At 41.3% G+C, this 26,191-nt stretch overlaps 1 protein-coding gene and 1 long non-coding RNA gene across 16 annotated transcripts in view; both read left to right on the top strand.

Annotated features, from left to right (window-relative positions):
• Positions 1 to 26,191, top strand: part of celf5a (cugbp, Elav-like family member 5a) — a 175,994-nt gene that overhangs the window by 72,626 nt on the left and 77,177 nt on the right. For 8 of the 15 annotated variants that reach the window (XM_019352166.2, XM_019352163.2, XM_013275127.3 and 5 more), the window contains exon 3: positions 25,885 to 25,933. In XM_019352166.2, coding sequence (XP_019207711.1) covers positions 25,885 to 25,933 — 49 coding nt within the window. Of the gene's footprint in view, positions 1 to 25,884; positions 25,937 to 26,191 lie in introns of all 15 variants that reach the window. The other 7 variants (XM_019352164.2, XM_005478680.4, XM_013275126.3 and 4 more) reach the window with 1 other exon arrangement.
• Positions 1,042 to 5,754, top strand: LOC112843877 (uncharacterized). The gene is made up of 3 exons (XR_003216412.1): positions 1,042 to 2,124; positions 4,049 to 4,116; positions 5,288 to 5,754. It is a non-coding gene; the product is annotated as an uncharacterized LOC112843877 (long non-coding RNA).

Genomic DNA, 26,191 nt, shown 5'->3' with positions numbered 1-26,191 from the left:
CACATCTTCTGGGGACATCTAATTGACATATGGTTTCCCTAGCCGCTTACCCTAACCCTAACCATCAAAAATGAGTGCCTAACCCTTATCCTAAACCTAACCATAACCCAATTGTAACCCTGTCACTAAAACCACATTTTGAGTCTCAAAAATGCCTTCAAACTTGTGGGGACCAAAATCCTGGTCCCCACATATAGTAAACTTCCAATTTTTGGTCCCCACAAAGATATGAAAACAAGCTCACGCACACACACGCACACACTCACACACAGACAAACTCATTCGCTCAACTACAGAGTGAGGTTTGTCCTTTTTTTAGGCATCTGACAGCCTTTATTTGGTGTTTGTTACCCTCTTTGACCTGTGGGGACTATTAAATGTCACTCCACTTTAGGTGAAGAAGAAAGACAACTTCACCTAACTTTGGAACACCGTTAAAGGTCAGACAATTCTGTGGTGACTATCACATCGAGTACACACATGCACATTTTGCAGAAAAACAAACATTCAGGTTAAACTCTTACAAATATATAATCTTCCACTTTTTTGTCGCGCTTTCTTCCACTACAATGCAGCTCTTTTTTATTTTGTGAGGTTTTCCATTAGAGAAGCTTGTTTATGAGAAAGCAGCAGCTCTGGCACTGAAGGCATTTGCAGAACCGCTCCCATCTGAAAAAAATCCATGTAGGTATATCGGAGTGCTTCAGCTTTGAAAGATTTGAAAGTGCACATCAGGACGCAGGTGTTATTGATGATAGTGATACTGCCACTAACAGACCCGACTTTCACCAGAAGACTGGGACAGTTTTAAAGTACTTGTTTTTTACTTTAACTTGCACATGCTGTTTGGATAAACATACTGTTTTATATCTTTAGGAAGCTCATTTTGGAGTTTTCCAGTGTGGATAGTTCCACCATACACTAGTCTGGACACACCTTCTGATTTAATGGGTTTTCTTTAATTTAATGACTATTTACATTGTAGATTCTCACTGAAGGCATCAAAACTATGAATAAACACACATGAAATCATGTCGTAAACAAAAAACAGTTTGAAACAACTCAAAACATTTTTTTTTTTTTTTAGATTCTTAAAAATAGCCCCCTTTGCTTTGATTACTGCTTTGTGGACTCTTGGTATTCTCTCAATAAGCTTCATGAGGTGGTCGTCCTAAAATGGTTTTCCAACAGTCTTGAAGGAATTCCCAGGGATGCTGGGCACTTGTTGGCCCTTTTGCCTTCACTCTGCAGTCCATCTCATCCCAAACCATCTTGATTGGGTTTAGGTCAGGTGACTGTGGAGGCCAGGCCATCTAGCGCAGGACTCTATCGCTGTCCTTCTTAGTCATATAGCTCTTACACGGCCTGGAGGTGTGTTTAGGGTCATTGTGCTGTTTTAAAAAATAAATGATGGTCCAACGAAATAAATGATAGTCCAAACCAGATGGGATGGGATGTCGCTGCAGGATGCTGGTTCAGTGTGCCTTCAGTTTGGAATAAATCCCCAACAGTGTCACCAGCAAAGCACCCCCACACCATCTCACCTCCTCCTCCGTGCTTCACGGTGGGAACCATGCATGTAGAGACCACCCATTCACCTTTTCTGCATTGCACAAAGACACCGCGGGTGTGTGAGGTAGTGTACAGCAAGTGGTAAGGAAAGTGATAAGTAGACAGCATCAGCAGACTGGTCAAATTTCTTTTAAGTGTACTTTATTTCCTGGCATCTCTATTCTACCATCTTAAAACAACCCTGGTTGTCAAAATCTCACTTGTTTTATACAGAATTTTTACACACACCTAAACCTCATTATTCTCTACACTTAAGAAATAGGTTAGACCAAACAATACAATCTAAACAAAGAAACAAGAATAAAATTATTCATCCAATTGACAAACTCATTTACACAGCTAAGTGTTTTGAAAAGTAAAACACTACATAAAGTACAACTCAAAAGGTTAAAGAAAATAAACAATACTATACAAAATGAAAGCTCTTCATTTGGTTGTACCCAGAGATGCAATCAATGACATCATCACCACCCTATATAAACAGGAAGTGCTGGGTCGGCCCCTCCCACACACCTGTTTTGGATATAGGATGAGAACAAAGGGAAAACAGAGGTAAGTATATCCAAAGCAACATAAGCAAACATAATTTACCAGAAATGCACCTGTCAACAGAAGAAAATTCAAATCACCTGATGGCTGAGTAGTATTTGCTTTAAAAGCATATGCATGGATGTAAACTGTAACATAATGTTACCACAAACGAACCTGGGATAGTATGTAGAGCAAAGTTACACCAGCAATTTCTAAAGCATTATGGCCAACTGTAAAATAACATGGGATAAATTAGCAATATGTTTAAGGGACAAGTGGTAAATAAATTCAAGCCTACCACTTTGTCACAGGGTGGAACCAAACATCTCACGTTTGGACTCATCAGACCACAGATTTCCATTGGTCTAATGTCCACTCCTTGTGTTTCTTGGCCCAAACAAATCTCCTCTGCTTGTTGCTTTTCCTTAGTCGTGGTTTAATAGCAGCCATTTGACCATAAAGTCCTGATTCACACAGTCTTCTCTGAAGAGTTGATGTAGAGATGTGTCCGCCAACTTCGTCGTAGTGCTTGATGGTTTTTGCGACTGCTCTTGGGGAGACATCAAAGTTTTAGCAATTTTCCAACTGACCTTCAGTCCTTAAAGTAATGATGGATTGCTGTTTCTCTTTACTTAGCTGATTGGTTCTTGCCATAATTTGAATTCTAACAGTTGTCAAATAGGGTTTTCAGCTGTGTATCAACCTGACTTCTGCACAACACAATTGATGGTCCCAACCCCACTAAGAAGGGAAGAAATTCCACAAATGAACCTGATAAAACACACCTGTGAAGTGAAACCATTTCAGGTGACTACATAATGAAGCTCATGGAGAGAAGGTTTGCAGCGCTGTCAACAAAGCAAAGGGTAGCTGCTTTGGGGAATCTGCAGCTTACAAAAATAGCCAATGAGGAAGTTGTTTCTTTTTTAAAATTTATTAATTTGTATTTTTTTTTTTTTTTTTTACTTTTTAAGGATGCAGTCATTCCAAATGTGATGATAATCAATGCAAAGTCTAATATTCAATGAATATACAATATGCATCTGTGTGTGCGTGTGCACACTGAGTGTATATATTATGTGTTTTCCTGTAATTGGGTATGTGTGTCAGAACACCTACTTTTCAGTCACAGCACGGCACTTTATTACAATTTGTTTGTCTGGCCCTGAAGTCTTCATTACGCAGTCACAAAGCACACAGAGACAGGGCTGCAAGGTCGCCATCCGGCAGGCCAAATGGAGATGCGGCCCTCAATTTAGCAACTCTCAGGGGAACACCGTAGACGTATATCCACACAGAAATACACGCATGAACATCCTTTCTGAATAATTGCTTTGAAAAAGAGAAAATGCATGAACTCCCAATCATGAAATTAAACTCTTTTTCCACATAGACGGAAAAACTGTGAAATATCAGTCGAGCACAAAAGTAAATCAAAATGCTAAGTGATACTAAAGAAAGTCTTACTTCACCTGCACATTTCATAGTGGATAAATGATGAAAAATAAGCTTTCCAATTGATCAGCCTGTCACTGGTGGGAGAATGATGCTTCAATTTGGTGAAAATGAACCTGATTTCATATTCTTCTACGCGTATCATTACAGCTATTCATGCTAAGGATATCATTTCTGAGTGTATTTGATCACTTAACTACAAACAGTCCTCCTAGACGGCTTTGTTGTATCTTCCTTTGCCCATTAGCTGTTCATTAAAGAGCGGCCTTGTCTGGGCCCAGAGGGTCTGTGTGTGTATGTGTGAGTGTGCATGTGCATACAGGTACATTATAGTATCTAATGTATGTGTCTGTGGACATGCTTGCAAGTATGTTGCAAGCATTTGTGTGTGTCAAAATATGGTTTGCTGATCTCGCACATGCATACCAATGTGGACGTACATACACATGTGTAAAGCTTCACATTTGTTTTTATACTCCCCAAATTTTAGAGCTTTGTGGCACTGTGAGTTGGGATGCTTATTTACTTCTGTCAAGGTTAATAAATGAAGAAATCAAGGTGAGTGTGTCTCAATTCAGATACAAGGACACTGGTGGATGGTGGGGGGGAAGGGGATGGGTGGGATCAGACACCCAGCTGGTACCTCTGAAATTTTAATTAAGCTCTCTCTTTATTTCTCCTCCACAGCCAGACATTGTGGTTGAGTATTCAGACAGTTAGTGGAACTATTTTTTCCCTCAATAAAACCCAAGCCTGTGATGGGATAGTGGGGAGCTGTGGGTTTGCGTTTAAAGGGAGCAGCCTTTTCCCTGCACTCTCTTATCACCTGCCTCACTCAGTCCCCATCCTCTTTGAAGCACACGTGATTTACTGTGTTAATAGTTCTATAGCGTGGTGTCATTGTGGAGTATGTTGAGTGCACAACAGTGTGCTATATTCAGTTTAAATGGAAATGTGCACGTTAACACACAAGTGTCCACATCAGTATCCCCTTTGAAAAGTGAAAATGTAGAATAGTTCATGCTAACACGATTCCCGTCAGGAAAGCATCATGACAAACATTGTTCTTTGACTCTGTGTTTGTTGATGTAGGTTCTTTTTAGCCTTTCATCCTATTTCAACTCTCCAGTTTCACATATTTCACTAGAATTAAATGCCAGTTTGTTTGATAAGACTTGGACTTGGCCAGTGACCAATTTAATGTGGACTACATAATGTTATATGGACCATTTCTTGGATTTAAACATTGATGTAATTAAGCAGTTCTTTACTTTTGGACTTCTTGGATGCCCTTCAAGCACAGTTGCTTCATCAATAGTCCAATTTAAGAACATAAATGCACGTGCATATTTATTGGTTTTAGCTGGTGATAATTGCACCATGGACCTTGGCACTATGCATTTTTAAAATACCCACAGAATTGAACATTTTCACTGCTAACAGCTTGTATGGATGTGTATGTGTACCCAAACAAATCAAATTTATTAGCCACTGTTCCAGTGTGATGTGATTTTATTGGCTTGGCAGTTAGGAGGAGATTGGAGAGCAGAGCAAATATATCTGTGAGGAAACTATGAGAATGGTAATGCAGTGTTTTGTGTTTACAGTCATGTTGAAAAGAAAGTGCACTCATTTTTAATTCTAAGGTTTTACATATTAGCATCAACTTCAGATAACGTGACATGTTACACCGGGTTATTTCATCCATCCATTCTCTTCCGCTTATCAGGGTCGTGGGGGGCTGGAGCCTATCCGAGAGGCAGAGTACACCCCTGGACAGGTCGCCAGCCTGACGCAGGGCTAACACAGAGAGACAGACAACCTTTCACACTCACATTCTCACCTATGGACAATTTAGAATTACCAATTAACCCAACCCCATTAATTGCACGTCTTTGGATTGTGGGTGGAACTCACACAAGCGTGCCTGGGGGGGGGCATAAAAACTACACACTCTTTTTCAGCTGTCCTGTTGTAGATTTGCTGTTGCTGTGCTTGGGATCATTGTAATGTTGCATGATCCAAGTTGGGACAAGCTTTAGCTGTTGGATAAATGGCCTTGCAGTACATTTGATTCTAGAATACTTTGGTATACAGAGGAGTTCATGGTTGACTCAAAAACTGCAACGTGTTCAGTTTCTTTGGCTGCAAAACAAACCCACACCGTCATGCCTCCACCCACATGTTTGACCACTGATATTTTCTGGATTTTAAAACCTCCCAAGGACCAGATGATTTTTTTTTTAGTACATCCTGTTACAAAAACCTTTTGTACTTTATTTTTCAAATGACTAATGTTTCTAATGTCTTTGTGTCTGTCTGTAAAACATTTAGAGTCAGATATTTTCAGTAACTACAGAATGGTACTTTGGGGTCTGAACCACAAAAATGATACATATTTTCAGTAGTAAGCCTTAAAACTTCTGCAGGGCCATTATTGATGACACACTGATATAAAGTTTTAAAGCGTTTCTTTGGAACTTGTCCCGTGGGATTATCCTCTACTTTGAACAAACTTTAGGGCATGTTAAGATCCCTACCTTGAAAAGGACAGAAAGCAAAAGAAACAAGTTTATTAAAATGGTATTTCATTTTCACAACAAATACAGTATGTGAGATTCGCATATAAATTGTTGCCATCCTCCATATGTATAGCAGATGGAACTATTTCAACACATAAATTATTTACTCAACTTTAATCCAAAACAGTTGGGTCCAGAAAACCAAATTAGACGTTCCCACATATTTGAGCTTTTAAGATTAAGCATATATAAGAGCGATGCTCTAGATGAAAGATAACTTAAAGATACTGATTTTGATAATGAAATCAGTGCATCATCAAAGGCATCCCTTTCATGAATTAGTTATGACCAATAAACATAATACACAGGCATTGCAAAGTAAATGCAGTGCAGTGATGTACATAAAAGCTCACTTTAACATGTTCAGGACTGTCAGTTAGAGGAAGAATAAACATTTTTTTAGGATTTGATGAGGGGAGTTGGGAGTTGGGGGTTGTTTGTTGTTTATGAGACACTTAAAAAAAACCAACAACATAGCTCCATTTTTTTTTTTTCATGCAGACGAAAAAGCAATAGCACCAGTCTGTTAGTGCCAGTGGAAAAAGTAAGAAAGAAAAAACGCTGATTCAAAGTGTACTGCCTCTCTCTGTATTATTTCTGAGTATCAGTGCAAAAGACTGAGCCTGGGAAAATATCCTTTGTGCTTTTATTCTGAGGGACTGACACCCAAACCTGCGCATACCCACTGATGAAAGCTGAAAACTTTTCTCTCATTGAACATCGTTGTAGCTGCACTGAAGAAACCACACGCTTGATGCTGCGCTGTCAGCATTTGGCCAATTATCTTTAAGAATAGGTAAACCCCACCACTTCATAATATATTATATAAGGAGAATGAGCTTTTAAGACAAGAATGATTATGAACTGTTGTAGGTGGCCTACTTTAACCTAATGCTTTAGCTGCTTAAACTGTAACCTTATTGGTGATCATATTTACTTAAATCAAGCTGCTTGTTAACCTTTTAATCTGAATTATAAATGAGCATGGGTTGTCCTCTTTGTGGTATTTTCAGGTAATCTAATATGCAGTAGACAAAGTTGCATTGAAATTGCTTTTGGAGTTGACAACACATAGTCAGCAGCTGTTTAGAACTTTTTTTTTTTTTAGGTCGGATTTCTTAAACCACAATGAAGAAAAAAAAAAAGATTTACCTGTCAAGTGTTTTCAGCTGCTCCCTGTATATTAATCTCATTAGGAGAGTTCTATAGGAAGTGGGAAAGGCACACTCCATTATTTATGGAAGTGTAATTATCTATGGTGTCACAAGCAGGCAGGAATTTACAGGACCCCGGTTCTGCATCAGCACAATGGCTAGCTAGGTAATGAAGCGAACACACCTCCAGGCCCTACAATACACTATCTGATCTGCACCACTGTTTTTAGTGTTGCTTTTTGCTATACTATTTCTTAGTATTGCAGTATCTCAGGAATGGCGTGCAAGGTGTAGCTAGTAGGTGATGACTTGCTTGTACTCGTATTTCCTCTATGATTACACATATATATAATAATAATTATAGTTATAACAATGAAAGTTCACTGGAAAACAAGTAAAGACATACATCTTTGATAACAGATTGGAAACAAAATTGCAAATATTTGCTTGTTGCAGCTTTTTAATTTTTTTCAAATTAACCTCAAATTATTTTTTCATTTTGTTTTATATCACTTTAAGCTGGGGTGACTTGCAGTGAATTTACAAATAATTAAAATATCGTTAGAAGCACAGAGATGTTCAAATAAAATCGCTGTTCATTTATTGGGTGTGTATTTGCGACCCTATAATTTGCCGAAGATATTAGAAAAGCTTTCTTTTTAATTTTCTTGTTTTTGTTTTTTATTTTACATGAAGCATACCATTTTAAAAACAGGTAAAGGATTCAAATAGCAGTTGCTTACAGTAAAGTGTTTGACTTATATATTTGATTGAACCTTCTTCTTGGGTTTAAAAAGCCCTGATTATATAAATGCATACAGTTAGAGCTTTGAAATATGTAATGACCAAATAAATGTAAAAAGTTTATCAGGAGAGAAATACAATTAAGGAGCATTCTGAGGGTATGTGTTAATTATCGTTACTTTATTGTATGCAGAAACAAACAAACAAAACGAGATAAATAAAGAGAGAGAGAAAATCTAGAGCCAACACAGAGATAGAGAAATAGAGAAGCAGAGACAGGAGTCAGCCAGGCTGGCATGCTTTCTAACTCTCGTCCAGCATTTGACTGTGTGTACAGACTTAGCAGCAGCTTCCACAGCAGCTGCTGCTGCAACGATGGGGTCATTTACATATAAATGAAAGTTGCCGATCACACGCTGCTGACCCCATTTATTTCAGTGGACAGACAGACGGGCAGGCAAGGCAAGCGCCAGCGAGTTGCCGAATTACTCCAAATTACCACATTTCCATCTCTACATCAGCTCCGTCAGGCCTGTAACCAATGTCCCAGTCACTTTTTTCACTGCTCCCTTCTCCCGCATGTACCCACCACCAGGTCTGGAGTGACTCTAATTGGCACTGGTGAATTTAAAGGACCTGTCAGTGGCTGAGGCTGTCACCACCCAGGACAGCACAGCAAAGAAACAACATAGCCAGCGTATCACAGCATGCCACAGCATTGAACAGCATAGCGCAGAAACAACATAGTCAGGTTAGCATTGCACACAAACAGCAAAGTTTGCACATCACAGTGCAGGAATAACAGAGCTCAGCATAGCGCAGTACAGTACAACACTATATAAGTGACAACTCAGCTCATCGAGCACAAATTTATGCGGGATGTAGCATCCTGTGTGTTCATCTGTCACACACTTTATTATTTTTACTGGCAAAAATCTCTTAGGTATTCATTATTTCCTTTATTTTCAATTACAATTCCTATTTAAAGCCCAGTTTTCAGTGTGTCTTTCATCCTCCCACATTTTGCTTCTCTCGCTCAATCATTTTCTCCTCCCGTATTACATTCGTATGTCATTAGTTTGCGTGAGCATCTGGATTTGAATCCTGAACCATATGCCCTATTAGCATCTCTATCTCGCTCCTTCCTTACACATGAAACGACGCAAATGTTCAAACACGCACACACACACATGCACACATTCGCTCAAAGTACCACAGTCTCAAGGTTTTACAAGACAGATTAATGCTAGAGGCCTGGATGATCTTAATGTGACAGCTGTGTCCTTTCCCGGGCTGCAACCCACTCACACACATACACTCTGGCTATCTCCACACATAGGACAGTGCTATTTTCTTCTACTCTGAAAACGAGAGTGATGAACCTTGCTGTAGGAAGGCAGGAAAAGCTAGTACTTGTAGCGGCATTATTTAGCTGGTAAAGCAGCCTCTCTTCCAACTTATTTGTCTCTTTCCTGTCTCATTCTTGGCTAACCAAGCACGCACCCTTATTAGTTCATTAAAAGGAGTCTGCCGCTTCTGCCTGACTTTGGTATAAGCAAGGGAAAGGGAAAAAAGGAGGAAAAGAAAAGGGAAGAGAGTCAAAACACCACTCTCTAATTACCCAAGATTGATGCATCCAGTGAACATCCTGGTAATCAGTGTTGTTTTTATTTGTTTAATGGTAGGACAGGGATCACAGGCAGGCTGACCCTCTCTGATCATTAACAGAATTAATGCAGGAAGAAGCGCACGCAACTCCTCTCTGCTTGCCTGGTCCGGAAATAAGTGTCAGTGTGTTGGTTTGCGAATGCATGCGTGTGTGCGCGCCTCCGTTTATGTTCGAATTTGTTTACATCATTGAAGACTAAAATGAGCCAGCCAACCATACCTATCTAGATTCACTTGTTGAGATGGATATTATTCTGCATGAGATCACTCCACTGTGGAGCTCATTCACTTGCTACGCGACTGTAGATAGGTGATTTTACAGGGCTGCATCCAATTAAAAAAGACAATTTACTTTCGCTGAGCGAGTTGACAGACAAAGCTAAATTTGTGTTAAGTGAATGTTATTCTATTATAATAGGTTAGGGAACATCTGCTGACCTTATGTGGCTCACGTCTTCTAAGTTTGCTGCATTTTTGGGTCTTCCCGGCGCTTCTTGCCAGTAATCCCGGCAGATTAAACTCAAGTCTTTCTCATAGCTTACTAAGAATTACTTTAAGATGGAAACATACATTAATGAGGAGATCTTGTGACCTGAAACAGGGACGGCGTTACTGATGGCGTTTTCTAAACTGCCTGTGTGGGACTGATGCTACTGAGTTCAAACAGCAGTTTAATCAGGATTTTGTTTTCCTTTTTATGGGTATGAGGCTCAAAAGCCCAGTATCTGGCCAGGCTGAGCCATTCACTACTTCAATGGCTGCGCTGATGTGTTTAGATATCTTAACTGTCCATCTGCCTTTGTCCTTTACCATGTAAACATTAATAACTTTTGTACAATATACTGTAGCGGCATATGGGTCTCAGTAAAGTCACTGAAAAATTGATGGTAAGCATAATGGATGCAGCCACTTAAAAAGATGATTCTTGGAGTCGATGGTAATTAATTAACGTACAGTAGCTGTTTTCTGAGGATCTCCAGTCGACCCCCAGGGGCTGACATGCTATATAAATGTCATGACTCACAGTGACAAGAGGAAGAGGATGAGCCTTGATGGGCCAATGAGTAATTAAAGTTAGTGTAGAAAATGAACTAAATCTCAACTGTTGACACTGTTTAAACATCTTCATATTTAATCCTGACAGCAATGCCAGTCACACTGTTGGCCAGGATCCATAATGGATAGCCACACGACAAAAATCAATCTTCAGCGCCAGTAGTAGGTTTCTGAAAAATGTGTCCTCAAGATGACGTATAAGCATTGATGGAGTGAAAGTGGGCGTGGGTTTAAGATTTAATTCCTTTCTTCATCTGAAGTTCTTAAGATCCTCTCAGACATGCTTCCTCTGGTAACCAAGATTCTTCTGAACTCATGGCGTGAGTGTGTATATGTAGGCATACAGGTGTTTATACATATTCTTTCGGCTAGAATCAATGGTTTTGCTGCTGTACGATGTGGATGGATGTCTGTGGTGTTAAAGAAGGCCTTAAGTTGGATCGATCTTTGAACTTTGAGTGAGAAGAAGATAATTTTAAAAATGCAAAAGAAGGAAAGGCAAAAGCGTGAGTACAGTTTTAAAGTGACACAAAGACAGCAAGGGACCAAAGAGTTTGGAGGAAGATTAAGGAAGTTAAGGGAACTTGTGTAGCAACACTCCATAATGATCTGTACTTCTAAACTAAGATGCACCACTCTGCTTGTAAACACATTATATTCAGACTTTTGTTCTTTCATTGTTCTCATGCATTTATCAGTAGACACACACAAAGAGACAGACACACACACACTGGTAGCAGAAGAATGTGAAACATGGAGACCTTGAAGGCATTTTAAACCATGGCTGTCCTACTGTCCTGCAGGCTAACCTCCAGCAGCCCTGGCGATGTAGTGTCAGCAATGACATTGGGATTCTATTAGCAGGTTGTGCAAGGTGCTGGCCCCCTGCCCTGTGGTAAGACCTACCATTGATCTGTCATGGGAGATGGCTGCTCTCCGCTCCCCACTCCCATAGGGCTCAATTTGAACCTTTCCAAAACCCAGGACTGAACCCTCTGCTTGAAATCTACCTGGGGAGTGGAGGGAGAGAGGAGCAGAGAGCTCAAGGTCAGGCGTGACATCGGTGTGCAGATAAAGACCACTTGGTATGGTCGACACGGACCATAATGGCCAGTGAAAAGTGAGGTTATTTGTTATCGATTCCCAATGAGGGAAATTACCAGGTCTATATAATGCTGTTTATGGCTGGGCAGTGTATGTGTGTGTTCGGCAGGGCGGGGGGGTCGATTTGAGGCCAAGCGAACCTTCTGAAGGACAGACGAAGAAATGAAAGTCTTTCTCTCTTTCCTTTGCTCTCTCTAGCCTTCTGTTTTGAATGAGTGCATAGTGATCTGCTTTCCCAGCCAGCCTCATTTGTATTTTTACTGAATTACCCCGGATGCGCAACCTGAACCCACTTAAGCATGTCACTTAGCGTTTGTTGAAGTTAGCCTAGACACGGCCCTCATCAGGTTTCAATGAGGGAGGCTGTGGCTAAGTGGCCACTTGTCATGTTTATTTATTTCATTTTTCCAGTTTCCCACATGATGCCTATGTTTACTGTCCAAGCTGTTTAAAAAGAAAAGCAAGACAAGAGGGAGAGACGTAGCTGATGAACGACGTATAAGCGCCATACCGTGTCATGATGGTTCATAAACTTCTGCTTGTAACTTTTCTAAACCGAGTGAGCTGCTTTAGCGTGGTAGGATCGAGCATGTTCTCTTTAAGTGTAGATGGAGGTTAAATATGCCGGAGAGGAGGTATTTGAATAATGTTGAATAAAATGTGTTTACATATAGTCATAGAGTCTTTTAATCCTTTTTGACTCACACAATATGAAGCAACACTGAGGAACACAGGGGTGTATGTGAATTAACAGTGTGAAAGTACAAACAGAACAGAATATTGAAATTGCCCCCACGGGCGATGCTCGTGTGTGCTGTGGCAGCGAGACACTTCCTGGTGCTGCTCCATTTTATATGTATGAAAATCTCTCACGGATCCATGATATACATTATAGATGAGGGCTCCCATTCTGCACTCCAGTCACTGGAGCAGAATTTTCCATGATATGCACCCCCACCGACACCACCGCCACTGCCGCCCACTCCTCTCCTCTCTTTCTCTCATTTCTCTCTCTCTCCATTCATTTCTCCTTCCATATGCCCTCCCATTGGAACATTGTTTCATCCCTCACCAGTTTCCTTTCATCCCTCTCCAGCCCTTTGGTCTCTTATCATTTTATCCTTCCATAAGTCAAATCTTACATCTTTACTTCCACTCATCCACCCTTCCTTCTTTCGCTTATGCCTCCCCTCCCCCCGTACCATGGAACAAGCAAGTGAGCAAAGAACATGTGACCAGAGAGGTGGGAGCCTGCCCGGCCTCCCCCTGCAGTGCCACCATACGTTGATTTGTCTCCTCCGGTTCCATATTGATTTTGTTTTAAACAAGGGAAAAATACAAGAAGAATGAGGTGCCAGAGGTGACATGAAATAAAAAAAAATAAAATAAAAAGGGAAAAGGGAGGGAGGGGGGGAAGAAGAAGAAGAAAGAGAAAAGAGGAAAAGTGTTTCTATGTATCAAATCTATGAGTCGGGTCCCAGGTGGTGCTAGGGTATTACCAAGAGGTTACCTTCCAGAGGGTAGACTCAAAAAGAAGGGAACAGAAGTGGAAAGAGACTCCTTTATTTAAAAATCTCTTTTTTTATTCCACCCGTTTACTTTGTGCTTGCTAAATGAGTTCTGGGGTCGGCTATGTGGCAAATGCATCTCATTCTACGTCATGGTACAGTTCCTGCCTTAAAATGATTCTCTGCTTAGTTCAATTTAAGTTGTGCGCAGAATAATCGATCCCCCCATTAATTCTACTTAGCTGAGCTTCACAGTACAAGCCTGGGCTTGACTGGTCCACCAAGGCCAGTGCTGCTGAATGGCTGACCTTTACACGGCTCGGACTGCCATTGATTTTCAGCAGGACTTATTTCATGAACTGGGGGTTGGGACGGGGCACCCAGATGAAGATGAACTATGAGGTAAAATCACTTCTTTGGCCCTTTCCATTTTCTGTGCACTCTCCTCTCTCCTATTGCCTTCTTTTTTTCTCTGTCCTCGTTACTTTGGAATAAGCACTGTAAACCATATTGGCTGAGGACTGTGGGTGCTATGAGAGCAAATAAAGTGTCCCCTCTGTGGACCCCCGCCTCCCAACTCCACCACCGCCATGAGTTACGAGTCCACCCTCCAACCCTTGTCTTATAGGTGAAGACTTGATGGCTGTGTGTGTGTGTGTGTGTGTGTGTGTGTGTGAGAGAGAGCGTGTATTCATATCTTTGTGGGGACCAAAAATTGGACATTTACTGTACTTATGGGGACCAAAATCCCCACAAGTTTGAAGGCATTTTTGAGACTCAAAATGTGGTTTTATTGTCAGGGTTACAGTTGGGTTATGGTTAGGTTTAGTATAAGGGTTAGGCGTTCATTTTTTATGTTTATGGTTTGGGTAAGTGGCTAAAAGCATTATGTCAATTGGATGTCCCCACAAGATATGAATACCTGACGTGTGTGTCTGTGCTTTAGGTTCACTTGTGAGTATCTTTGCATTCATTTTTCTGTCCATGCTTGAGTGTATGTAGGTTACATCCTTAAGTGCTTTTGGATCGCTCTCTGAGTGACATTGTCCCTTGGTATTAGCACTCAAGAACAAATGCAAAGCGGCATGTGAACTAGCCTTAGTGCTCACAGGACTGCCATGAAAAAAGAAAGAATTGAGAAAAACAATGCTGACCTAATGGCTCGACACATCATCCACATTACAAGAGCAGGAAGGACAGAGAAGAAAAGAGAATGCTGCTCAAATCTAAAGTGTAATTTTATGATTTAAACATTAGATACTGAACAGTGGTAAATATTTAAGTGTCTAATTTTTTTTAGACAGATCTGTGAAGATAAACACAGCACCAGTGAACAATAAAGTAATTGATTAACGTTAAACCAGCAAGGAAGAAAAGCATAGGAGGCTTCTGTTCTTTTTCTTGAGTTCATGCAGAGTGCACTGAATGTCTCCCTTTCTCCCTTGCCCTCTCTCTCTGCACCTCTCCCTCCTCTTGGCCTGCAAGAGCTGTATATCAGTGACTGTTGACTGTAAAAAAACATATTCAAATTTAATACCTGCTCATGAATACATGCACGCATACAAAAATCCCTGGGCAGAGGGAGGCATGAGAAGCAAGTGAAGTCATGGTCTGTAGATGCTGCTGTAAAAATGGAGGAGGATACGTTATGAGGTTAGTGGTGGGGATGGCAGGGGGGAAGATGTGTAGCATTTCGATGCTCAAGGTAAGGCATCATAACTGGACAACTGAATCTCTCACTGAAGCTTAATTCCCTTACACCTCTGTAGATCTGAAAGAGAACTGTCTCTACCATGAAATATTATCAAAGCTAACATATGCTTTTCTTCCTGTTTTCTTATTTTTGTTTACTTATTTACTCTGGTCATTTAATGGCCAGTTAGACACTCTGCATTGTTATTTTTAGAATCAGGCTCATTTGTCATACCCAGAATGCTTTAGGATAGAATTTTTGTTTTCTATATCTCTAGAGTTTTCAAAATTTCGGTAAATAGCTTTACATTGATGGATAGAGAAATATAAAATGCAATATAAAACCAATACTGATGGGAAATTTGCAGTAATTAGCATAGGAAATGTGCACATATTTTATATGTAATGAAATGTAGTGCGTATGTACTTGCCTTTTTTTTTCTTTTCTCTTTTTTTCTGTGATCTTCTACAATATCCACAACTCTTCAAGGCCAGCAAAATGGACCACATGACACTGTGCTACCAACCATTTAGACAAGGATGGCGAAACGAGCACAGACAAAACCAAGCGGTGTAATGAGTTATGTTGTGGGGGCATCGCTATTTCACTAAATCGCCCGAATCACTCAAGTCCAGACATCATAACACAGAGCAGTGATGAGAACCCACGTGAGATCATAAACTCCCCGTGGCCTCAACTAATAACAAAGATCAAGAAATGGTGGACAGTTACACGCTGTGCCAGAAACATCCAGGAAACTCTCAACCAGTGGCTGTGCCCACCCACAGAGACCCGACAGTGTCCAGTCATCATATCCAGACACCACCCAGTAGCACTCACAGGACCGCAAGAGCCGAGGGAAAGTGAACCGGCTCAAAGCCCAAGAAGGACACCAGCCAGCACAACCTAGACGCACACCCCCAGTGCCACAGGGCAACCAGTCACACAGCAATCCCTACCCCTAGCACCCGCACCAACCCTGGAAGATCAAGTTGCACCCACCCCACCCCAGAGAACCAGGGACAGGGACACGGCAGCGAAGGACCAGGGGAAGGAGAAAAGAATTTTGTGACCCTCCACCAAAGGAGGAATTGTCCAGGTGTCACATCTCAGGCATAATCTAGCTGTTTGGAAGGTGTACCCATGGCTGGAAAGAAAACCCTAAATACCTGTGTCAGTTTAACTTGAATTTTTGGCAGAATTTACAGTTCTGGTGATTCTCGGGCAAATTCTTCACAGCTGTTTACATTGGAGATTGGGGTTGATGACATTCTGAATGTGCAATACACAGACGTGTGCTTTGTTTCATAGGTCTTTCACTGGGTTTCGGTGCAGTTTAAGGAAACGAAAAGAACAAAAGCAATACCCAAAAAATGAATGTAATGCACTGGGCCAGTCTGGATAACAAACACTTGGAGCCCTCATCACCTTTTCATTTTTTGAAATTTAGTTCTTTAGCTGTTGTGATAACTACCCATAGCCTCAAAGAACATATTCGTCTATGTGTTAAAAAACACAAATCCCTCATCCTCGGTTCCAAGCCACAGCTCACTCTGCAGTGCAACTTTGCCCTGCAGCACCTCCTTGTCTTTAAACCTGAATCTATGCCTCTTTCTAAACTGTGTACAGAACATGACAAAATTTCTTTTATTCCCGCGGCGTCCAAAATTTTGACAGAATTTAGACACAGGCACACATACTGAACACTGCCCCAAACTCCATTTACTCACCCACTTCAAACCTTACCATTGAAATAAGCCACACAAGGCCTTAGGAGCCAGTGAGGAGTGGGAGTTGGCAAAGACACTTCCAATGTGTTTTCCGCTCCAGTGCTTCTTGTTCTCACTTCGTCAGAGTGTGTTTGCTGCAGATTTGGAGAAATGGCGAGAGGTCAGGCCAGTGTGCTGCTTGTCTGGCCCCCGGGTTCTGTGCAGTTCAAGGTTGAAGCTGACACAGTGAGAGGGGTCTTTGTGTTTATTTAGCAAACAATTTCACTGTGTTGTAGCCTCAGACTTGAGGGGAGGAGGGGAAGGAGGAGGCGAGAGAGGCTAGAAGACAGGCCCGTTCCCTTTGTGTGGTGCTGAATGCGCTTATAGACAAGCAAGGATTTTCTCTAAGTGTCAGGATGAAACATAAGCAGGCTTTGCAGCCAAGGGCTGGAGTGGTGGGAGAGTGATGGGACCAGGAGAAGTCGCAGGTGACAGAGTGCTGCTCTGTGTGTGTGTGTGTGTGTGTGTGTGTGTGTGTGTGTGAAATGGGGTATTGATATGCTGGGAATGAAGCTTGGAGCAGATGGACAGAGCAGGCTGGATCTATGTCGATCCTGTGAGTTCTGGCTCCTTGTCACAATCCGGCCTTTGATGGACTCACACAAAAACATACACATGTACCAGGCAACTGTGCCCAGTTGAGATTTTACCAACTTGATAAGAATCCTATTCAGTTGCAAATGGTTGATCATTCTATCGTTAATAACCATTGTGTCATACTGAGAGAACAACGGGGGAGACCTACTATGGTTCATCAGAGAAACCTGCAGGATTCAGGCAGGAGGGCATTTATACTGAAAGAATATGTGCAGTGAAAGGAAGGGAGAATCAGAGTTAAAGGAGTATGTACTGAGATTCTTCTGAAAACAAAACCAGTTAAAGAAAGTATTGTTAAGCTCTCCTCATTTGTAGATTGGGTTCGTTCATTGGTCTGTTTCATTTCCAGGTTCTATTTTTTAGCCTGTCTCACTGTTTCTGGCTCCTCTCACACCTTTCTCCAAAGCAAAGCCAACATGCTTGGCGCTGTCCCTGTCTAAATCCCTCCTTCCATCTATCTCTATCCTCCTCTGGCTTCACCTTCTGCTGTTCCCCTCTTTTTCTGTGAAGGGTAGCATAGGGAGTGGAGGAAAAAATGCAGGTGCTGGTGAATTTCTAATAGGCAATCATAGTGCTCAGGACAAGATTCCTACTGGAGGTCTTGGGACCATTAAAGAAACGTCAACTCGGCATAGGTATGCCAAGAATTATGAGTCAGTGGGCAGACAACACTTTTTGGCACCTATTGGTCAGGGCAGCAGGCCGTAATCTGTCACAATCCTGGAGTTGCTGTGACAGCAGCAGGAGCATTCTGGGCTCAACACAGAGGGTAAAGGAAACATGCAGGAAACATGCAGCTCAGGATGTGTGTGTGCATGTGTGTGCGTGCTATTGGATGGATGGGAGCGTTTGCGAGATTTGCAGAACACAGATGCCATAACATATTTGGTACATTTAGGCTTCCATTAACAAACCTAAATGCTTTCAGAATAAAGTCGAGGCTTTCATAGCCAAACACTATGAAAGCAGGGACAGGGCTGAGGGAGAAGTAACAGCAGCAAATCCCACGCATGACCGGGGCTGCTTCATGTAGTTTTTGCTGTCTCTCCATATCAATAAGTCAATAACATAATAATCAATAACATCTAATTAAATAAAAGAATGAACAAGACAGTTATTTTGTTTTTTTTATTGTTATTAATGAAAATTCTGCTGGACGTAACACCATATGATCTAAGTTGAAGTGCATGTGTAGTAGTGTGCTTGCATGTGAGCATCCAGGATGTGATTATCTACATCACCACCTTAGCTGTAACTCACTGATGGTCAGGAAAGACGTAATCTTCAAAGCAAATATCAAAGCTGTGGCCAGATAGGAAACATAGCATTGGTGCATAAGGGCACCTTTAAGCATTAAAGCCTCACACAAGTCCAGATCTGTAATTCTGTCACGGCACATATCCTCCATCATTCCATTACTTCCTGCTCACTCCGGACCCTTTCTGTGGCGCATGCTGGGATTGGCATGATGTCGCCCTTCTGAAGCCACTGGGTTGGGTCTGTCGTCGCGATCTTATCTTTCTAAGGACAGTTCCTCAAAATGAACTGAAGAGAGTAAACCACATGAAACAGCGAGCAGAATAAAAAAGAGAGGGATTCTGTCTGTGTGTGTGGGAGAGATGTGAGCCCACCAAAAGCTTAAGCCTCCAGTGTGCTGTGCAGATAAGATTCATTAGATAGGTTGGTAAATGCAAGAGAGAGGCAAAGCAAGGCAGAGAGAGAGCGAGCGAGTGAGAGAGGGAGAGATTGAGCTTGCTGCTGCTCCAGCATTTGTTGACACAGATTTACAATGAGTCTCCCACTGCTTCACGCATTACAGTAACACACCATGTCAATAGCTCTCTGGGCTAGAAAAGCAGCCATGCCAAAGATGTCTGGGAGTGATGCCCTTCCCCTGATAACCAAAGTGTGGCTCATAAGTCAGGATGTGTAGGAGAAGGCGGGGTGGGACATGAAAAAAATGTTTCTCTTTTCTGTTTTTAAACACCCCCCGCCCCACTCTTCTCTCACAATCTCTTCATCTTCTCACTCATCTTTTCATTCGTTTTTGCTTTTCTGTCACTTCTCTAAGATCCTTTTCCTCCCCCTGTCTTTCCATCTCCCTGGGTCTCTTACTTTTCTCTCCTTCTGTTTCTCTTTATCTCTTGGACGCCCCGCTACAGGCTCAGTAGGACAGGATTTAGGCATTAGCTCAATCCCCCTATCTACTCCCCCTCATGATTGCACACTGTTTCTATCACCCACATACCCAAGTCCAGTGCACAAGTCTTGTAGGACTCAGTCTCTCATACAAATACTGTTAGAGAGCTTATACTCCACAAGGCAGGAAGACATAATCAACTAGACGGACAAGCGTGGTGTGAAAGCGAGCATGCCTGTGCAGAGGGTTTGAATAGTAATAAGGAAACTCAGAGGTGGATGGTGAGATTTTTATATGGTATTTTGGGCTAATTAGACTCTTTACAGAAGTAATAAAGAGTTTGATCAGAACCAACTCATCCACGCCATGCGTGTCTGCTGAGTCATGGGGCGCCACAAATGAGGTAGTTCTGATGTGTGACATTCACCTTCATGAAATCTTGATGAGAGCCGAGTTCTGTTGTCTGTGTAATGAGGGCTGTAGCAGGCAGACAGCTGGCCAACCACTTCAGCTACTAAAGCTATGATAATAGAGAGGGTTGGAAAGTCTTTTGGAAAGCATTCGGTAGATGGACTTCAGGCTGTTTCTGGGAGGCAGTTAGTGTTTTGGGGGAAGAAATAAACAGGAACTTGGATGGCATCAGACAACAGAAGGTCTAATGGTCTTAATCAGAGATGTTGTAGTGGTGCTAGTGGTTATGGTACTACAGATTGCACATGTTCGTGAGTTAGCTGTGGCTTCATTGCTAATTGGTGTATTACAAGAAGAAGCATTCAATGTAACAGATGGATATTAACAATTTTGTTCCAATATAAGTTGTTCAGCCTTTGTAAAAAAGTAACACTTAATCATACAGCATAAGTACAAAGTAAAAACAAATTGCACTCTGAGCAGCAGTATACATGTTTATCTTTGAGTGCGCCTCTACACATGATATCCTGCAAGAAAATCATAATAAAGCCTGTGTCTTATTTCTATTCAAAGTGAATATAGATTTATGGAGTAGAACTTTTTTCTTGCTTACAAATCTGATACCGACTAGCTGAGGTCTGCAGGTGTCTGTCAGTCCATGTCAGTGCCTCGAGCTTTAAATCCTTTTGCTTCTGATAGGAATCCCAAAGCTTATAGTGGCTGCCATCTTCTCAGCACTGACTGATGCTTCTTATCAGGACCACCACACTGCTGCTGCCAGCACATTTCCACATATGGCTAAATTATAAATCATTTGCACAAACATTCTCCCTCATGCATTCAAACACATATGAGCATTCACGCACGAGCAGTACAGGATGAGTACAGTGTAGGCAGTAACGCCTCATTCAGTCAAAAGTGTAGTTATTAGTTAAATGCACATGAATATAAACCCATGCATGAATTTCTGTTTATTTAGCTTTTTATTTAATTACTATGCTTGGTGACTGAGTTCATTTCCTGTTTTATTTTGGTAATGTGTTTCCCCTGCGTTCGTCTGTTTTCGCCTGCACCCGATCACATTTTTGTATGTAGGTAGTGTTGTCTCTGTCAGCTGGCGGTCTGGCTTTTTGCCCTTGTGTTCTTTCTGTGGCTATCTCTGGTGTCTTTGTATTGTTTTGTTCCTGGACTTAATAAGTGATTCTTAGCGTTCATTCAAATATTCATTTTGTTTGCTACACTCATGAACTTTATATTTGGGTCCATACTTGCTAACATCCAACATCTAATGTATCTGAAATCACATACATTGTGTTATAGGCCCATGGTAATGGGAATATATCAAGAACTTGTGCTAATGGTTGGTGACAACAAGCAGGCCTTTCACTTTTTTAATAAGTAAGTAAAATCTAATTTGTATAACACCTTTCAAGATAAACATGACAAAGTGCCTCCCCCAAAAATGCCAGAGCATAAAAACAAAACTTAACCAAAACAAAAATGCACATAATTTATTACTATTGTGATTGCAACGAAGCACTTTTAAAGTGTAAAACATTACACAAAGGCTCTCTGCTGTCATGCTCTCTTCCTCTCTACGCTCTCCTTCCTACTGTATACAGTACAGATTTATTAGCTAGAGCCGGGGCCCCCGGACAGTCACCACTCAGCACTCCCTCAGATCAATAATTGGAAATATTAATTATATCAGCTGAGACGGCCCACTCGGAAGGGGGCTGTTTATGCTCCTGTTACTGAGCAGTGCAGCAGTATGAGCTCTGATGGCCCACTAATGCGTATTAATGATCCCAGGACAAACATTACTCTATATTAAACTGGAACGAAAGCCAGAAGACATCACACATATTATATGGCTGTTAGAGTTATTTTATTGCAGCCCTGTAAGTAAGAGCTGTTGGATAACTGTTTTTAAAGGACTGCTTCTACTGAGGAATTGGCTTTTTAAAAAACAAGACGGGATTTACTGCAGTTTTATTTCTGTTTACTGTTCATGTTTTCGTGTATCTCTTTTCATGAATATGAAAGTTCAAAATTTGCACTGTTTGAGGCTTGGAATCACACCAGGTCTTTCAAAGCAGCGTTATTGTCTCCCCACTGACCGTCTCTGGGGTTTCACCATTTAAAGAATGGGACTTTGTACTGCTCAATCCTGCTAAACTCTAGTTATGAACTTCCTCCTGTCACAGATAGTGCCAGCAGTAGACTTGAAATCCACCCCACAACTGGCTGACAAAATCTCGACTACACATCCTTTGACTTTTGTGGTGAAATATAAAATCAGACACTCGAATGGCTCTATCCCAGAGGTGGATAGGGATTGCTTAAAAAGAAACCATTTTAGCAGGTTAAAAAAGTGTGATATGTTAATTAGATATGTGTATCACTTTGTAACAGTATATGTAAAGGGATAGCTGACCATCAGTCTTGTAGACTAATGAACAGAGACAAACTAGCTGGCTGAGTGTGTATATTCCAGGCATAGTGCACACTACATTATGTTCTGTAAGCCCCGGGGTTTCCATCTGACCCTTCTCATAAAACAGCAACATACTAGTGTTAAAAGCTTTAATTTAACTGACTGCGGGCTTAACTGGGCAAATGAGGCGGTTCAATGAAAGCATATAGATTTGTCGAAGCCCTTAGAGCAACACAGTGTGTGGAATGGGAAATGGAGAAAGACCAGGGCGCTTACTGGGAAAACCAAAAACTCTTTTCGCTCGAGGTGGAATTCAAAGAATGTTAGCTAGTTTAAAGATCGTGAAGCAACTGATTGAAGCTTATTTATTTGCTTCAGTCAAACACGATCAGTTTACTTTCACAATCTCCTGGTAATGGCCTCTAAGATTCAGAATAAGTAATGTAAAGAAAGAAGAAAGTCCCCATCTTTTCTTCCACACAGTTTAAAAAACATGTTTAGGGCAGAAGGCACATGCATCAAACTTTTATTTTACTGCAAATGTATTTTTATATAATGATGAAATTAGTATAACAATGATTCTGTGGGAGATACAAAACCCATTAAAAAAAATTAAAATCTTGATTAATGCAGTATGTGGTTGGTTCCCCTTGTAGATCCTGTGATGCAAATAATAATGAACAAATTTAGAAAAAAATGAATATAAGAGACAAATTATTTGTGCTCCACAATATCAGACATATAGCTATAGCGAGTTTCTCTCCCAGTATTTATTCACATTCAAAATGCATTTCCATCGTTTTGCCAATTATAATTGATGTCCCACAAATATGCAAACACTACATTTGAGCAGAGGGTGGCCTAAGGAAGCAGGTGGTTAATTTGTGCTGTAAATATACAGTGTTTGTATAGTGCAGGTGCTTTTTTTCCTTTCTTTGTTTTGTCTTTTTGGGTTTTTTTCACAGTGTGTTTGAAAGTGAAAGGCAGGAAAGTGGAGTCAGAGCAGCAGAAATGGCACTCAGCAGAGAGGCAATCTTATCTAAGAGCTGCAGGCATCTTTTTCCTTCACTCTCTTTCTCCCTTCGGCGCTGTACTTCTCTTACGACTTTCTCCATTTCTTCTTGTCGTTTTCCAAAATCTCACCTATTTTTTATTTATTTATTTTTTTTGTCTGGTATTTTCATTCGCCTCACTTGATCATTCCCACATATTTATTAATAGATAAAAGAGAGAAAAGAATCAGTTACTGTTTCATTCTTTATTAGCATGTCAATAATCTACGAGCTCCAGTTGTTAAAGGGCATAGTGAGAAAAGATGCCCTAAAGTAGCTGAGTTAATTAATGGTTTCCTTGGCAACACCAGTACTTAATAAATTTAACTTAAGTTACCTTGTCTGTGCATGTGTGAGCACGCTAATAGTACGGGTGTACAATTTGCACTTAATTTCTGCTGGAATTACACGATTTTCTTTATGTGTTCAAGGGAAATTTAACAAACTGAGAGCCATCAGCTGTGACTGTTCTGGACCATAATGCATTGCTCTCGGGCAAATAAATAGACCATTAAGCTGGCATGTTGGAGGCTGAACAGTAACTAGCTTTAGAGAACTGCCTCCCACACACAGGCACCCTGTAGAGATGGCTGAGATCATAGCATTGTAGAGCCACAGCCGTGGATTTGGCCTCCTCCATCATGCATTTGAACAAAAATCAACTGGCAGGATCGAAGCGTCTTTTGTCCGTTTGACACGTCAAAGGCAAATTCAAAGATTTCCTGTGTTGTTGTGAAGGAGCCGAGGGTTGTTAAGTTATCTGTGAATTTGTCTTGCGGCTGTTTCTTTCCCCATTTCAGAGGTGTTTCTGTCTCAGAGGTTGCTTTGAACGTGTGCGATAGTATTGCGGTTGATTCTGTAATCTATCCGAACACGCTGCGGAGCAGTGCACCCCGTGGCTTGGCATTAGCATACCGTAGTGCTACTTTGCTCGTGTTATACAAGGAAAAGAAAGCACTTGTAGATGGATAGGGAGAGAGAGAGGAGCCACCCAAGACACAAGGAGCTGAAACCACAACCTTCACAAGGATAACATCCTCTCTGTTTTCCTACAAAGTCTTAGCTGGTTCTAGTTATTATTTACGATGGGTAAATTTATGGAATAATTTCAGCTAGGGAAGGTTACTCAGTTCCTCAAGGTGAAAATGGATACGTTTAGCACTTAATGAATCGGGCCTGGGCCTCTGCCCCATATATCAGCATGTTATTAAGACATTTTAAAATCCCATTATGGTGTTTCTCCTTGAACATGTCATGCTTTTATTGGACTGCCCTGTCTTTAAATCTGACCTTTTCAGCCCTGTTCTGGAATTGAACGGGGCAAAAAAAGATACATGACAGGACGATGGTTCAAAATATACATATCTGTCTATAAAAATATCAGCGCAGGGCGGTTTTGACTGCAACGCCAGGAATGACAAGTGGTCTTAAATAGCAGCTACAAATGGTTCAAGAGGTTGCTTTTATATTCCAGTAATCTTGTTACATGTTTGGGCTATTTGTGGTCTCATTTTTTTAATCCAGTCTTTTTGTTCTCACAATTGTTGACTCAGTCAAAAAAGGGTGTGATGCTGGCATTTTGACGTGTGCAGATAAATCATCTTATGAGCTTTATGCTCTGCTGCCGTACATACACATATTATATGCGCAGGTGGGTGTATAAACAGCATGTATGACTCATATATTCAATTTCAAAACAGCTGCTGCTGTAACAAACATTTTGGGAATCACAGTTACATCTTTCACTCTTCCTCCAAACAAATCTGCCAAAGTCGGGCAAAATTGTTCAGCTTGAACAACAAAAATGAAAAAAGAAGGAGGTAAAATTGGGGAAGGAGGAGAGCGTGACACAAAGACTGTGATGACAGAGGCATCTAATCCAGGCAATGCCATTCTTATCAGGGTCCAGTGGATTAGAGTGAGCCTTCTAACCAGAGAATCCTTCCCAGCCAGACACTCTCCACAGCCCAAGGGCCTGGATCAATAGGCCTGCATTGATCTCTCTCCTCCTGTGGCTGGATTCACTTTTATTAGGACTGCCTTGGTCTCTCTCACTTAGACACACATATGCAGCCCTTCAACTTCTTCATGCAGCTGCCATGAAAAATCCCAAATAGGATTGGGTGTGTGTGTGTGTGTGTGTGTGTGTGTGAGTGTAAAAGGAAGCTTAGATTGTTTTGTTTTCACTAAGTAGCCAGCTCCAGAAACACTACAGTATCAAGTCGACTCAGCTGTATGATGGTGTTTAGGTTGCCTCCGCAGCCACGGCACTTTGATCAGTACTGCAGAGTAGCTATTCATATGGGAGCTAGGGAGCTTGACATCCTTGGTTTGTGGCCTTCTGTTGTAGCAACGCCGGCCCGAGTCGCCACCTCTAACCTCGCTGACACTCTTTCTTTTCTCTCTTCCAGATGACTCGCCCCATCCAGGTGAAACCAGCTGACAGCGAGAGCCGTGGAGGTAGTTGTCTTCTTTTCTTCATCATTTATTCACATCCCTCTTTTCATCTGCCTTATCTAGGCTAATTCTTTTCATTTCTTCCCCTCTGATCTCATCTGTTCCACTGCTCTAAATGCAATAATGATAACACTCTTTTTTTGTCCTATCCCACTTCCCTTTCCTTCTTGTTGTTGCACTTCCATTCAATATGGGAGCAGTTTGAACAAATCGTAACCAAACTATGTGAATGTAGATTTAAAACATTGGGTGACATCAAAC

This window comes from Oreochromis niloticus, linkage group LG23 (genome assembly GCF_001858045.2).
Source record: "Oreochromis niloticus isolate F11D_XX linkage group LG23, O_niloticus_UMD_NMBU, whole genome shotgun sequence".
Lineage (NCBI taxonomy): Eukaryota > Metazoa > Chordata > Actinopteri > Cichliformes > Cichlidae > Oreochromis > Oreochromis niloticus.
The sequence above is the reverse complement of the archived record's forward strand: the minus strand, read 5'-3'. Positions and strand labels throughout refer to the sequence as shown.